This window comes from Ascaphus truei, chromosome 4 (assembly GCF_040206685.1).
Source record: "Ascaphus truei isolate aAscTru1 chromosome 4, aAscTru1.hap1, whole genome shotgun sequence".
Classification (NCBI taxonomy): domain Eukaryota; kingdom Metazoa; phylum Chordata; class Amphibia; order Anura; family Ascaphidae; genus Ascaphus; species Ascaphus truei.
In genome coordinates this window covers 366239543-366256231 of record NC_134486.1, presented here as the reverse complement: position 1 = coordinate 366256231, position 16689 = coordinate 366239543, and the positions used below count along the sequence as shown (strand labels likewise).

At 40.2% G+C, this 16689-nt stretch overlaps 1 protein-coding gene across 1 annotated transcript in view; it reads left to right on the top strand.

Moving 5' to 3' along the window:
- Positions 1 to 3028: 3028 nt before the first annotated feature.
- NTSR2 (neurotensin receptor 2) overlaps positions 3029 to 16689 on the top strand; it is a 62129-nt gene continuing 48468 nt past the window's right edge. Inside the window, exon 1 of the mRNA XM_075594841.1 lies at positions 3029 to 3673. Coding sequence (XP_075450956.1) covers positions 3029 to 3673 — 645 coding nt within the window. The remainder of the gene's footprint in view (positions 3674 to 16689) is intronic.

The window sequence follows — 16689 nt, the reverse complement described above, 5'->3', positions numbered from 1 at the left end:
GCAGCAGAAGCATGATATTCCAGTGTCTGAGACCAGTAAGACTAATGAGATGTGATTTGGGCTGGAGCTTTAGACATTTGAGCTAAAGTACGGCACTGTAGAGTTTGTTAATGCACACGCCAAGTGATAAGTATGAACATTATATTATTTTCTGCTCTTCCTAACCCATGTTTTCCTATTATTGCATGATAAGGGATGTTAACAAGATTAAAAGAGTTGACCAAGCACATGCATGGATTGATAGTGGGGAAAAGTTTGAGGATATTATATTTTCTGATGAGACATCAGTAATCCTGTAAAGTATTCCCACTATGGCACACAGGGGAAAAAATCATTTATTCCTGAAACTTCGGTCAAAGCATCCACTCAAGGTTCATACATTACGAGCACTATTATGTTTCAAAGTTATTTCAATTTTTTTATTTAGGAAAAGTAAAAAAAAAACAATGTTGTTGAAATTGTGTTTTTACCTATTAGTAATGCTTTTCTTTTTCTATTCTTCTATTATCATAGGTGCTATTTTAATTGAATAATCTGTCAAATACAGTTTTAAGGCAGCACGGTTTGTTAAAAAAAAAAGCAGCAGCATTGTATAAATTAATTTCCCTATCACAATATTAACTTCTGTGGTGAGAAAAAATCATTGAATGTTAATGCAATGTCAATGTAAAGTAACCTAATAAACAGGGAATGCAAGCTCATCCACAATGATTAGATAAACAGAAGGCTTTGCCTGAAGGAAAACTCACAACCATTAGATGTTTTAAAGCAGCAGTCCAAGCAGCCGTTTTTTTATTTTATTTTTTTCCCTTTAATATGAGCATCAATACAATCCGCACAATGATAAGCAATTAGCTAAGTTGCTGATCGATCCATTCTCCTGTGATCTATCGGCCAAAATTCGACTTGGGGGTTCACAGAATAGCCGCCAGTGCAGCAGAAGAGTCCCAAAGATACAAAGTTCTGTGGGAAAGATCATGTGACCAAGCTATCAGTAGATACAATTGGTGCACTGCCAGAGAGAGGGCAGGGCTCAAAAAGGGGTGTTGCCAGAGCCTTTCAGAAGAGGAAGGGGATGTGACTTTGTCAATGGTTGCTATAGAAACAAAAAATGCTTGTTACATTATAATACATTAGAAATGTAATTCAGCGTTGTTTTGAAAAATAAATACTACAAGTATGCTCTCATAGTACAGAACTGATTTATTAATAAAAAAACCACATGTAGGATATTGGTTGGTGTGCAGCTTTAAGTTATTCAAAACTTCTTTCATTCATCATAACGTAATATACAGTCATACATTTAATGTTTATCTTGAAAACATCTTCATCTCATTGGTGAGTACAGTGTGAAAAGCAACGCAAGGCACAAACGGATTTGAGTTAATCTAATTTATTTATAACCAAAACCATAATGTTTCGACCCGTAGGTCTTTTTCAAGTGAGACATGATCTCACTTGAAAAAGACCTACGAGTCGAAAACGTCGTTGTTTTGGTTTTAACTAAATTAGATTAACTCAAATCCGTTTGTGCTTTGCGTTGCTTTAAACACTGTATTCCTTGGGTTTGCTGCAGGCTTTCGTTCAAGCGCAGGAGCACAGGTAATTGTATCATCATTGTGATTTTGTTTTCTAGTGTGCAGCACTTATCTCTATTTTCATTGGTGAGTACAACCAATCAATCAATCAATCAATCAATATGGGGGAGGGGAGGGGAGGGTTAGCACACCAACTACCAATGGATTTTGTATCCTATTGCATTCCTTCAACCTCTTGAATTGTCTGTTATGCTTCATAATAGCAATCATTGCTTTCAGTTATGTAAGCACTTATATGAGATATCTAAAATAATATTTATATATCTGATCACTCCAAAATACAACTCTGCAGTAATGTAATTCTTCTGACTAAATATAGACATGTGCAGGAGTAAATAATAAGAGATTCAGTGTACTTAAAGTTTTTTTTTATTACTATTATAATTGTTCATAGAACGTTTAGATTACAGTATATTAATAAGTGTAGAATTTCACACCTGAAATGTAGGGCCAGCCCCAAATCAGTATATTTGACAGAGGGAAATCAAAACCAGGACTACAGTAAATGGGATATTTTAAGGTTTTGCATGAATTTAGATCTGTAACCGTTGCAAATGTGTAAAACGAATCAGAAACATAATAGCCTTTTGGGGGGGATGTATTTATGGAAATTACAATGTCTACATTCCCATATTCAGATTTGTAGCCTGCGTATCGATCCTTAATCTGGTATCGATTTGGTAAACCCATGTGGCACATCAGTTGGTGTTTCATTAATCATGTAATACTCTAAACGATCTGTCTTCAATGACTGTGTCACTCCCCTATTCCATTTTCCTCGCCACCTTTGTTATCTCATCCCATTGCAAAGCTGACGCTGCCCACTCCCTGCACCAAGCTTCACATTTCAACGATGCTGAAAAAAGGCAGTGAAGGATAGATTAGAAGTGAGATTGAGAATGAAAACAGCATGACTTGTTATCGCATATTTATTCCACATTGTGTTGGGAAAGGCCAGCAATAAAGCTCAGAGGAAGAGATTAAGAACATAAATGGGGGGAAATACCTAGATAGATAACAAGTATTAAATTAATCCAAATAATACATAGACATACATTATTAAGAGTTGGGCTATTGAACAAAGGCAACCTGAGAGAGGAAAGACGATCTTGGATTCTGAAGTGGAAAGTAGGGACTACATGTAGATATTAGAAGTTAAAGGGAGAGGTGTTAGTTAGTAACACTTGGTACATCTACTGTCTAGTGTACTACAGCATAGATAAAATACTGAACATGGTCCACTTTAAGAGTGTTACCTGAAGATATTCACTATCACTTTACATATTTTTTTTATATATATATATATAAAACAAGATCACCATCACGTGTTGGTCTCTGCACCTGATGAAAGGGACATTCTCCAAGCCCCGGTCTCCGCCTCGGCTCATCCCTCACTGAAGCAAATATTTTCAGGGAAGAATACTTTAAGGATGGAAGAAGAGATGTGGGATGTAAAAAATCTGAGCTTCCCCGCTGCGGTGCCAAACTCCACTGGTGATCTGGCCAACCAGCTTGGAGTGAACACACACTTATCCTCCAAAGTCTTCTTTACTGTCCTGTATGTGCTTATCTTCTTGGTGGGCACCACCGGGAATGTGCTGATCATCCTACTGGTGCTGAAAAAGCAGAGTCTGCAAACTCTGCAGGGCACGGTCCACTATCACTTGGTGAGCCTAGCTCTGTCTGACATCCTCATCTTGGTGATCAGTATACCCATTGAGCTCTACAACTTCATCTGGGTCCACTACCCTTGGATCTTCGGCGATGCAGTTTGCAGGAGCTATTATTTCCTCCGTGATATCTGTTCCTATGCCACAGTGCTGAACATCGCCAGCCTGAGCTGCGAGAGATACCTGGCTATCTGTCATCCCATGCGAGCTAAAATGATTATGTCCAGGATGAGAACCAAGAAGATTCTCTCTGTAATATGGATCTCTTCCTTAGTATTTGCCCTGCCTATGGCTTTTATCATGGGGGTGAAATACAAGAGCAAAACCCCAGAGGGAAAGCCTGACCCCTCCTCCCTAGTGTGCACGACCCTGGTGTCTACTGCCACCCTCAAGATCTTTATACAGGTATTATTAGCTTTACAAAGTATCTTCTGCAGTTTGTTATCTGTTTGTCTGTCAGATACTTTTTATTTCTTTCTTCATCCCCTTCTTTCTACCTACTTCTCTCTCTCTCTCTCTCTCTCTCTCTCTCTCTCTCTCTTTTTTTTTTTTTTTCCTGGGAAATCTTAAAAGTGCCCAATCCTATCAGTATTATTGTACTGGAATATTTTCCTTTTAAATACATACAGTATGAATGATGCAGGCATTACATAAGCACAGCAATCAATATGATACAGTACATACACAAAATAAATGATGCAAAATACACTGTCATCAGAAGTACAGTAATTACTGTATGGTAGATTTTTACAAACATTTTGTCATGTCATCTAAAGCAATGGCTGATGAAAATATATATGAATATATAAAATTTAAGAGGAAATAGTTATGAATTTGGTATTTCTAATCTTTCTTATAAGTGGTATAAATATGAGACTAAAGGGAAAGATATGTCATATATGTACTATATGCAGATACAGAGCAGCAAGATCTAGATGTATATTTCGACCAGTTTTCTATTTTTATTAATATTTGATATGTTGAGGGCTCTTCAAAAATATCCACGTTAAACAAATGCATGATCTAGAACACAACTCAATTTCCGTTCTAGTAATGAGCTCATTGCAAAAGCGTCTGATTTGTATCCATTAGAATAAAATGACTCTTTCTTATAATTACACCAACATGGGGTCTCTCTTCTGCAAAACAAGTGCAAAAACCCACTCCACATGTATCCTTTAATCCAGACGTGGCCAACTCCAGTCATCAAGAGTTACCAACACCCAACACGTCAGGTTTTCAGGATATCCCTGCTTCAGCACAGATGGCTCAATCAGTGGCTCAGTCAAGACTGCACCACCTGTGCTGAAGCAGGGATACCCCTGCTTTAATCAATCTAGTGTCATTCCTTTGCACTGTTTCTGCTCAGATTAGCAGCTGTGAAAATGTATACATTTACAGGAACTCCCAATGTTTCTGTCACATACAGTAGTCCTCTATTGAATAAATATAAATAGTCAAGTTGTTACTTTTACGTTGGTAATGGGCTTTAGGCATATTTCTTAATTTTCAGCTGTAACCGATTAATATAAGTTCCATCAAACGTTTCTTGTATTGACCTTTAAATATATATGAAACAATCCCTCCCCCCCCCCCTCTCACATTACCCTCTCACTCCTCCACCTCTCTCAGACCACCACTTTTGTTCACTCACTCGTTGCCCCCTCCTCACACACACACCTCCCCAGCAAAATACACAAACGGCTTCCCCAAGAGACACACACACTGATCCCCCAAGACATACACACAGCTCCCCCTCTAGATATACACACCTTCCCCCAAGACACACACACACCTCCCCCAAGGCACACACATCTCCCCCAAAGACACACACAGCTCCTCCCAAAACATACACACACACCTCCCCCTCAAGACACACACACAGCTTTCCCCAAGACACACACACAGCTTTCCCCCAAGTCACACACACAGCTCTCCCCAAGACACACACATAGCCCCCTTCAAAACACACACAGCTCCCATCAAAGACACACACACACATACAGCCCCCCCATTCCCCAAGACACACACACATACACAGCTCCCCCCCCCCCATGGCCCCTACCCCCCAAGAAAAAACACACATTTTACCTTGGGGAGGGGGGGGGGTCAATGTCCGATGCTGACGCCAGAGAGGGTAGTAGTGGGAGCCAGGTCGGAGCTGACAAAAATATATCATATGTTCCGGTTTTGAAATTGTCGCTCAAAGACGTTAGGAGCCGCAAATTAGACGTTTTACTCACCAATTCGGGGCACTGGGACAAGCACTGATAAACCGGTACTGTCCCGGTCAAACCAATGTGTATGGTCACCTTAACTAAACTGTCATTCCATATTCACATGGCAATAGCAATTAATGCACTATGCTGATACATCAATGTTACATAGTTACATAGTAGATAAGGTTGAAAAAGACATGCGTCCATCAAGTCCAACCTATGCTAAATTTAGATGACAGATACTTTATCCTATATCCGTACTTACAGTATATTGATCTAGAAGAAGGCAAACAAAAAACCCCAGTGAAATATCCTCAAATGATATCTCATTAGGGGGGGAAATACATTCCTTCCTGACTCCAATAATTGGCAATCAGATTACTCCCTGGATCAACATCCTTCCTATGTTTACTTATTTGGTGTATTCCTGTATACCTTTCCTTTCTAAAAAGATGTTCAACCTTTTTTTGAATACATCTATTTTTGTATCTGCCATCAAGTCTCCATTGGGTAATGAATTCCACATTTTAACTGTCCTTACTGTAAAGAACCCTTTCCTTTGTTGCTGGTGAAATCCCCTTTCCTCCAAACTTAAGGGATGACCCTTTGTCCTTTGTACTGCCCTTGGGATGAATAGTTCTTTTGAAAGCTCTTTGTATTGTCCTTGAATATATTTCTATATACAGTAGTTATCATATCCACTCTTAGACACATCTTTTCTAATGTAAATAAATCTAATTAAGAAAGCCTCTCCTCATAAATCAGATTGTCCACCCCTTTTATTAATCCGGTGGCTCTTCTCAGCACTCTCTCTATTTCCATAATGTCTTTTCTAAAGAGTGGTGCCCAAAATTGTACTCCATATTCAAGGTGTGGTCTTACTAATGCTTTATAAAGGGGCATAATTATGTTTACTTCCCTTCCATCCATTGCCCATTTAATGCAAGATAAAATCTTGTTTGCCTTTGCAGCTACTGCATGACTTTGGGCATTATTGCTAAGCCTGCTGTCTACAAGCACTCCTAAATACTTCTCCGTCATGGATTCTCCTAATTTATCCCCATTTAATTTGTAAACTGCCTGTTTATTCTTGTTTCCCAAATGCATAACCTTACCTTTATCTGTATTAAACATCATCTGCATTTACCTGCCCAAGTTTCCAGTCTATCCAAGTCCTTCTGGAGGGAAATAATATCCTGGTCTGATTCTACTACAGTACCTTACACCAGCGGTGCACAAACTGGGGGGCGCGACCCCCAGGGGGGGTGCGAGACTGCCTGCGGGGGACACACGGTTTACAGATGCCCCACGTGCTTCCTGAAGGCACTTAAATTAAGTGCCAGGGGAGATGCAGGGCCTCTGTAAACCTTTAGTTACCTTGGCTCCACACACGTCGCCATGTCAACGCGGTGTCAAATGACGCAGTGAGGTCATGTGATGTCACGTTGCTATGGCAACGTGACGTCATGACACCAGAGCCGATGCCGGAGCCGAGGTAAGTGGGTGGAAGGAGGGCGCGGGGGTGAGGTGACCGCCGGCCTTACACAATTTAGTGTCATCAGCAAAGATGGAGACTTTGCTCTCTATGCCAACCTCAAGGTTATTAATAAATAAGTTAAAAAGCAGGGTCCCAGTGCCGATCCACTCACAACTTTAGCCCAACCTGAAAACTTTCCATTTATGACATAGTTGCATAGTAGCTGAAGTTCAAAAAAGACATATGTCCATCAAGTACAACCTATGCTAAATTTAGACAACAGATACTTTATCCTATATCTATACTTCCTTATTGATCCAGAGGAAGGCAAACAAAAAACCCCAGTGTCATGACAACTCTCTGTCTATCCTTTCTTGAACCAGTTTTCAATCCAGGTGCAAATATTTTTACAGAGGTCAATTTGCTTTCCAATGGTTTAGCATTTTTATTTAATTATTTATTTTTTTGGCTACTGGTTTTAATTGATGTGTTGGCTAGTGGTTTAATGAATTAATTGATTTGTTGGTTAGTGCTTGAAATGATGTAATTGATTGGTTGGCTAGTGCTTGTATTTATTCAATTGGTTGGCTAGTGCTTTTATGTCTTGAATTGTGGTGCTTAGGTACTTATGTATATGTTTGATTATTGTGTATTTTTGGCCTTGAGGCTTTTTTATTAGGGTGGGTGGTTAGGTCTCCAGGGTGGGTAGCGGGGGAGGATGGGTTATTAACCGCTAAGGTGATTAAGGGGTTAAGGGCCATTAAATGGTATTTTTTCTTGTATTCTTTCTGGCAACGGAGGACATGGCACTGCAGTATGCTGATGAGGGCGCCTGTTGTGATGGCAGGGTAAGTAGAAAGGTTTATTTACTTTATTTCTGCTAGCTGGCTAATGTTTGATTTAATAATGGGAAAATGACCTATTATCCATATCTGGATAATAGTTATTTTGACCATTACTGTACTGTATGTGTTGAGGTGGGGGGAGGTGTATTTATTGCAATGTGTGCCAAAAGAAAAATTTTGCAACAGGATTGGTACTGTAGGCCAGTGGAGACCCATGGGGACCACTCGAGGACCCCCGGACAACCACGGGGACCACCTGAGGACCCCTGGACACCCGCGGGAACACCCAAGTGCCCCCAGACACCCGTGGGGACCACCCGAGGGCCCCAAGACACCCATCGGGACCTCCCGGTGACAACGTTGGGGCCCCCAGACACCCGCGAAGGGGACCACCCAAGGGCACACAGACACACGCAGGGACCACCTGAGGACTCCCAGACACCTGCGGCCTCTGGTATCAATCAAGTGGGTTTGGAGGATGTGGGTATTAGTGTTTATGGTGGGTAGTAGGGGTGGGTGAAGGGGGTATTTGTTCCTTGGTGGGTAGCGGGAGGGGTTAACCCCTTCATTGCCTTGGCGGTTAGCCACTATGGTAATGAAGATGACTTTAAATGCATTTTTATTGCATGGCATTCATGCCTGTGGTCTCCGGTGCTGATAGTAATGGGTATCAGCTCCGGAGACTCCCGGCATCAAGAAGACGCAGAAAAAAAGCATTTTTTTTTCTAAGTCCTGTCTTGCTGCTTCTCAGCAGGTTCTCACCACCTTCACTCCAACTTTTCCTGGCGTGAGGATTTTGGGAAAAACTCGCCATTCTAGAGCCACGATAGGCCTTGATAACCTAATCGCAGCTACTAGAATTGCACGAGTTTCAGAACCTGCCAATAAGTGGCTTATCGCCGCTCACTCTGCAAAAAAATTTTGAACGCTGAAATTTTTGCTGAATCATTATTTTATCGCCCACTTACCGACACTTACAGAATCGTCGTAGGCATTTTGGCCGATAAGTGCTCGATAAGTGCCTTATGAATGCTTAGTGCATAGGCCCCTTAGTCTCAATCCTTACATTTTATGCTGTCCTATATTACATATGCACATTGTATGTGTACAGGATTCTGCAGCTTGAGCAACATTTGCTATAATTTTCAATGGTATTGTATACAGAGACTTACAGCACTAATGAAGCATAATATTCCTGCAAACACAGGATCACATTCTGTATGTTCTCAGACCTTGGAAACATCAACCTAATTACTGTATGATCCAAAAATAACTTTTTGCTAAATATTTTTTATGTAACATTGATATCAAACATTTGTTCTTCTTTGAAATCTAATGTGTCACAATGATTTGTACATATATTTCCTTCGGAGTCTTTTCTTTCATGTAAGATTTAACAATACATGTTGCTTTTGTACACACCTTACACAAATTATGGCATTGGTTAGCAAAATAAAACATATAAACATTTTCTATAATAATTATTTTGAAAAAAATATTAAAGATTATTGTGTATGCAATACTAACCCCTTTAACAAAGAACCATCTAATTTTCATATTGTAAATTGTATCAGTGTAATGTAACTTTTAACTATTTAGAGGCATATTCCCGATTTAATAAACAAGTAAACACTTGTTACTTAAGTGATCAAAAAGACCAGTTATCAATATTAAGTATTGTGCTATAATATTTTCCTTGAATCCATCTTGCGTACCTATTAATATTGACCTACCGTATATCAATTGTAGTCTTATATTTACAATTAAAAATGTCTCTTTTATTATAACATTATTTCAATAATAATTTATTTTTATGTGATATTTCTTTAACCACAATAACCTTCCAGTTCAGTAGCAATTTTCATAATAATGGATTATTTACACGAGTTGGTAGCAAACATTACATATAACAAGAGCATAGATAGCATAATTAAATGTTCTTTTTTTGATTAGTACTGTATGTATTATGGCTAACCAAGAATTGTATTGTACATACATTTAGTTAAATAGATACATAAAGCTTGTTAGTATTTTCTATCAATCTGATATTCACACCATATTTTTGGCTTATTACCATAATGCCTACAAATAATTATTCATAATGTGCCATTTGATTAAGGCAGGTGTACTGTAACCACACATGTTATTTCTTCAAATATAGAAATAGAATCGTTACATTTTCATTATGTATTGGGTTGGGAGAAGGAGTGTCTCAGTGAGTAAAGACACTGACTCTGTAAACGATGACACTGAGTTTGAATCAGGAGAACCTGGTCCAATTCCCGGTGTCAGCTCCATGTGACGTTGGGCAAGTCACTTCATCTCCCTTTGTCACAGGCACCAAAAAATATAGATTCTAAGATCACCTGGGCAGGGACTGTGTTAATTAAAGTGAACGATCATCATTGTAGGATAGTAGGGTGCCCCTGCTGCAGCCACACTAATAAGATAGGGTGATGAACGGTGCTTAGGGTGTACATACAGTAGTGAAGGAATAGAGAGAGAACCCTGTATAGCACTCAGGTTCACGCTCTGATGATAGATGAGTGATTTAAAACATAAACTTTATTAATAGCATATATTAAAATAGTGGATGTTGGAACAACGTGCTGGAGGTAGGTTGATCCTGAATAATAGTAGCCATGTTGGCTCCGGATCAGATAATATCTTATGTACCAGATATAACTATATTGGAACACTGGTAACAAAACGACACAGAGATCCTGATATGGACCTTTGTGATAGGTGTGGGTTCCTGGGTGTGCTAATAAAGGTACTGAAGTAACATATCACACACTGGCATAGTCTGCGTACTTCCTTTATTAAGGTGGTAAGTATGATATATATATATGTAACGGTATTTCTGGCCCGGTGTGACCCACCCAATCTCACATTGGCCCCTGTGGTCTAACCGGACCCCATTACAGTGTGGATATGTCATATGGTGCACCTGCTGGCTACAGGACTCCTGAGTCTCCCGCATGATGGTGTGTGGGGAGGACCCGTCAGACAGGCAGCTGAGGTAGTGTGCTGAGTCTCACCTAGTTCCAGTGCAGCGCCTCCACCTCACCAGGGTCCCTGCGTCCGCATGGGGATGATCCTGGCGAGGAACTCCTCCGTGGTGCTCCTCTCTGTACACTCATTCCAGATAGATACACGAGAGGGTTTCTGGCTGAACTCATCTTTATTGACACGGCAGGGCAACTGCCCTCCACAAGTAGTATCTTCAGCCGCTCATCTCGCCAGTGCTCCCTTTAGTTAGGTATATCACCTAGATCAGGGATTCACTATTCCCGCAGGAATCACTGTCCTGTGCCAGGTCCCTGGACACAGCCTCCCATGGAGTTACTATAACATAACTGACACTCTGATAGAACTTGAACTCCTTCCTCAGCAGAACAACAACTCCACAGCAACACAACTTTAGAACACAGTGCTGTGCCTTATGTAAGCTTCTGAGGCTGACACACCTCTGACATCACTAACCATGGAGTCAGAGCATGTGACCAGTCCCAGCCATACACAGAGCACCCCACCAGGGTGTGAGGGAAAACCTCCATGATTACTGCTGGCATGCCCACACTTACCAGGCCTTACTGCCAGCAGGAGAGATGACTGTAGGCATTTTACATGACCGCTACATATATATGCTGGTAGACGCTGGGAACGAATATAGTATGATTCTCAGCAGTCGTGAGTGCAGTCAGCTAATTAACCACTCTATATATATGGGTGTCTCCAGCCAAGTGTCAAACTGACCTAAGGTAACCTTCTATTGTATATACTGCAGGGTACTAACCTGCACGAGCAGGCTGCCGCATGAACTCGCGGTTAGAGTTTCATAATGCGGATGCAGTCACAAGCCTGCGCGTGCACGTGGGAGAAGGGAGCCGACGCGCGCGTTTCGCGAGGGGCTTTCTCAAGGCGAATGGTAAGTATATATATATATATATATATATAAGTACTATACTTACCATTCGCCTTGAGAAAGCCCCTCGCGAAACGCGCGCGTCGGCTCCCTTCTCCCACGTGCACGCGCAGGCTTGTGACTGCATCCGCATTATGAAACTCTAACCGCGAGTTCATGCGGCAGCCTGCTCGTGCAGGTTAGTACCCTGCAGTATATACAATAGAAGGTTACCTTAGGTCAGTTTGACACTTGGCTGGAGACACCCATATATATAGAGTGGTTAATTAGCTGACTGCACTCACGACTGCTGAGAATCATACTATATTCGTTCCCAGCGTCTACCAGCATATATATATATATCATACTTACCACCTTAATAAAGGAAGTACGCAGACTATGCCAGTGTGTGATATGTTACTTCAGTACCTTTATTAGCACACCCAGGAACCCACACCTATCACAAAGGTCCATATCAGGATCTCTGTGTCGTTTTGTTACCAGTGTTCCAATATAGTTATATCTGGTACATAAGATATTATCTGATCCGGAGCCAACACGGCTACTATTATTCAGGATCAACCTACCTCCAGCACGTTGTTCCAACATCCACTATTTTAATATATGCTATTAATAAAGTTTATGTTTTAAATCACTCATCTATCATCAGAGCGTGAACCTGAGTGCTATACAGGGTTCTCTCTCTATTCCTTCACTACGATCATCATTGTAAGCAGACTGATACAACCCCTTGATAAAGCGCTACGGTGTGAAACGCGTAGGTGGTTCTGTTACCTCTGGTTTTTTTTACCATGACCAATTAAATTCTTTTTTATTGGAGTTCACTTCTCTATTAATTTTTTTCCATTGGTAGTGCAACTCGGTTTCATGTTTTTCTTCCTAAGAAGATTTATACAGTATCTAGTTTCCTGTAAAAAAAAATGTTTTACTACTGGGGCCATTTTAATACAGTATGTAAATATTTAAACATCAGTGAGTTTAATGCTTTACCCATTTTTGCAGGTAGCTATGTGTCCCGGTGAGCCATTTTAGTTACACACATTCATAGATTACGTGGGTTTTTTATTTTGGTAATACTTGCTTCATAAAATGTGGCTATGTCTAGAACCAAAAACCGGAACCTGATGACGTCATGACGCTACGCGCGTCATCGCGCATGCGCAGAGCGACTCAGTGCCGATCTAAGGGCAAAGCAAGTCTCACAGGCAGTGTGGCCATCTTGGTTAAGGGCAAGTCATAGAAAATCACTGCCCCACTAATACAATACATCCCTACAACACATACATACAGTGCTACTCACTGAGCATGCGCATTGAGTTGACGAGGCAAACATCAACAATGCTGGAACCAGGGAAATACAACAAATATCATATATAAAGAACATTGTATAAGGTATTATCAACACAATACATCAAATAACCAAGTTTATCATAAACTTTGTGAAACTTTATGAGATTTAAAGGGCTAATTTGATCATCCTTATTCGTTGAACGAGATTGACCTAAAGTGCAATCGATTCTTTAAAAATTGTCAAATATTACAAGAAATGGGTTAACTGCCAGTCAATATTCAGACCCATAGGGAAGTGTGTTTGGAGAATGAAAATCCAATATGCCTCCCTACGGTTCAGAAGGTTGACATGATCACCTCCTCTAGATTTACAATTACACTGGCGACACACTTTATTCGAGCTCGGCTAGTCCCACGAATACGGGTATACCCGGGTGTATTGAGGTTTGTGACTGTTTTCTGCCCGAGTGCATTGAGTTATTTTCCGGCAGGGATTGAAGCATTTTATTCCCGTTTGCTGCAATACTGCACAGTACATATATATATACTGCATTACAATTCATGAATTTATGCCATCTGGTAGACACGCGAAGCATTGCAGCCTATTAAATCCTAATCATTATCATTTAACAGATCAGCCGCCCATCAGCCAGGCATGAACCCAGGCTGGGAAGGCAAATGCAACGGGGCTTGTCAGAGGTGAGGAGCGGCGCATTCCAGGTATCTGCCAGGTACATACCGGGTATTTGCTCGAATAAAGTGTGTCGGTGCAGTAACTGATTCAATTCCCAGAAAGGAAAAATTGCTTGTTCCTCCCTGACCACATTCCGTGAAATGTTTGGAAACAGGATGATTGGTGTCTTTCAATCTTATGAGCCTCAAGTGCTCTAACATCCTGACCTTAAGGGCTCTAGTCGTTCTCCCCACATATCTCTTGCCGCAACCACATGTTATGAGATAAACAACAAATTGACTTTTACAATTTATAAAACTGTTGATCTTAAATTCCTTATTCTTTACTTTATTCACATCATGTGGCTGCGGCAAGGCATACTGTAGAAAACTTTTTGCCGGCTTCATGTGTTTGCATACACTACAAGAGCCACATTTAAAGGAACCCCTGGTGATAAAAGGATTTGTAGACCCAGAAGTATTAAGTTCACTTGGTGAGACATAAGATCCAATTGTTCTCGCTCTACGGTATACAAAAGTAGGACCAGGTTCAACATATTTTTTAAGGACAGGGTCCATGGATAGGACATTCCAATGTTTTGAAATTATAGAGTTAATCTTTCCACTATGTTTATTAAACTGTGAAATAAAAAGAGGACATTTATTTTTAGACTTTACCAATCCATGTGTACCCTGTTTATTAACAATTGTCTCATTAGTATTGCCAAGACGAGAATCCCCAATTGAATGTGCGGGCAACAATGATGCCCTCTCTGTTTGTACTGCATTATTGAAAGCAATTGCTATATGGGATTTAGGGTATCCCCTTTCCAAAAACCTCTTCGTCAGTTCCTCAGACTGAGAAAGAAAACCACTAAATGTGGAGCAGTTTCTTCTCAGTCTGAGGAACTGTCCCTTGGGTATGGCTTTTTTTTGTTGTATTTCCCTGGTTCCTAGGATTTAGATATACAATATGTGTTATGCAGTATTTATGTTTTAACATATATTTTTTAAGTCATTTGGTTGTTTTAAATTATTTGTCAAATTGTGTTTATATGTTTTCTACATCTCTTATTTTTCCCTTATGTGTTAGTATAAGTTGTAAATTAATATGTTTTTCTCAATTTTCCTCATTATAGAGTGTTTTTTCTTTCTCTATCTTCTATATTTCTTAACATTTGTATTTCAGCATTGTTGATGTTTGCCTCGTCGCAATGCGCATGCTCAGTGAGTAGCACTGTATGTATGTGTTGTAGGGATGTATTGTATTAGTGGGGCAGTGATTTTCTATGACTTGCCCTTAACCAAGATGGCCACACTGCCTGTGAGACTTGCTTTGCCCTTAGATCGGCACTGAGTCGCTCTGCGCATGCGCGATGACGCGCGTAGCGTCATGACGTCATCAGGTTCCGTTTTTGGCGCAAAATGGCCCACAGGTAAGAGGGTATATAATGGATGTTATTACATTGTGTTTTATCCTTGAAAAAGAACGCAGTGACGTTCGAAACGCATTGGATGGGTCTTTTGTCACATTAAAGTGCCCTTTTAATCATTTTTTGTTTTGGGTCCTTCCTGCTCCGTTTGTGCTGGTGCGCTTTTTGGTCTCCCTTTTCCTGTATTGCATTAATGTAGCTGCACAGCTTGCCTACCTACTACCAGGATGTGAGTATTGCTTATTTTCAGGGGAACCTGCCGATGAGACTGAGGGTGAGTGGGCTTGTACCATCTACCACCTGTCTTCAGGAGGATAGTACCCATACTATTGCACATTAAGTACTATGTTATTTTATTAGTACCCTGGTTTAGTGGTTTGGCATATTTTTGTTCATTACACCTGCATTTGAGTGCTTCAGCTATTTTCCACATTGCAATATATACAGGTTGGAGCTGCACATGCATAGGTTTTTTGGAGCTTAATTTTGACTTTATAAGGATGGTCCCTATTTTTATATATTTTTTGGCTATTTATGCTTATTTTACTGTTACTTTTTTGTGACCTCAGTACCCCCTTTGTTTTCCATTATACCGCTATGGAGGAACCAGGGGATAATATGGATGAATTAGAAGATATTTCAAATACTTCTTCAATAATTGTGATGATACACAAAGAAAAAAACAAGCTTTACGTGTGTTTGACAACATTGTGGATTTGGATACCACTGATATCTCTGACCTCAAAATCCATTTTTAAAAATTGGAAAGGTTATTGATTCATAAAAACCGCTTGTGGTGGGACATTATAAGCCTGGAGAACTATGCTAAATGTAAAAGGATCCCAAGAGGGTTAAGGGTGAAGAAGGCCCCCTCTTTTGGCTTTCCAGATGTGGATTTTGAAAATAGATGGGTGGCAGCTTTAAATGACTGCTCCTTTCGCTTAATGGAGTTAACAGTGACACAGAAAATGAAAGGGAAAGATCAGCTTGATATTCAAATCACAGAACTGCAGAAAAATCTATATAGTTTCAAAGGTTTAAAGGGCTTTAAGGAATTTGATCTTATTCTCTCCAAAACGGTAAAAGATGTGGAATGTGGTATCATGTCTAAGAAACAAAGTAAATATAATAGGGACAGATATGACTATGAAAAGAACCAAGTTTACCATTGGCAGAGGATAAATTCCATTCAAGATAGATCGAATAAGAAAGAAAAATCATTTATTCAGTTCAGGTCTACTCACAATAAGTCTATTTTAAAGTCTAAGAATGTGGATTATCAGAGTGGTGAATCTGATGTTTCAGATGCAGAGACTGCCTCTACCTCTCATTCTGTATCTTTTGTCAATACATTTGAAAATGATGATCATCGTGGTCGTGGAGCTCCCTCCAGAGGGCGGGGGAGGAGTGGTCGTACCTTTTGGGGCCAGCCACCTAGGTCTGGTTCTGGTCCGGACCAGTCCCATGATACTTTTTCTTACCAAACTGACAATCATCAGAGACAGCAACAACAACAAAAATCTTTCCCTTTATTTCAAAAGGACACAAGAGAATCAG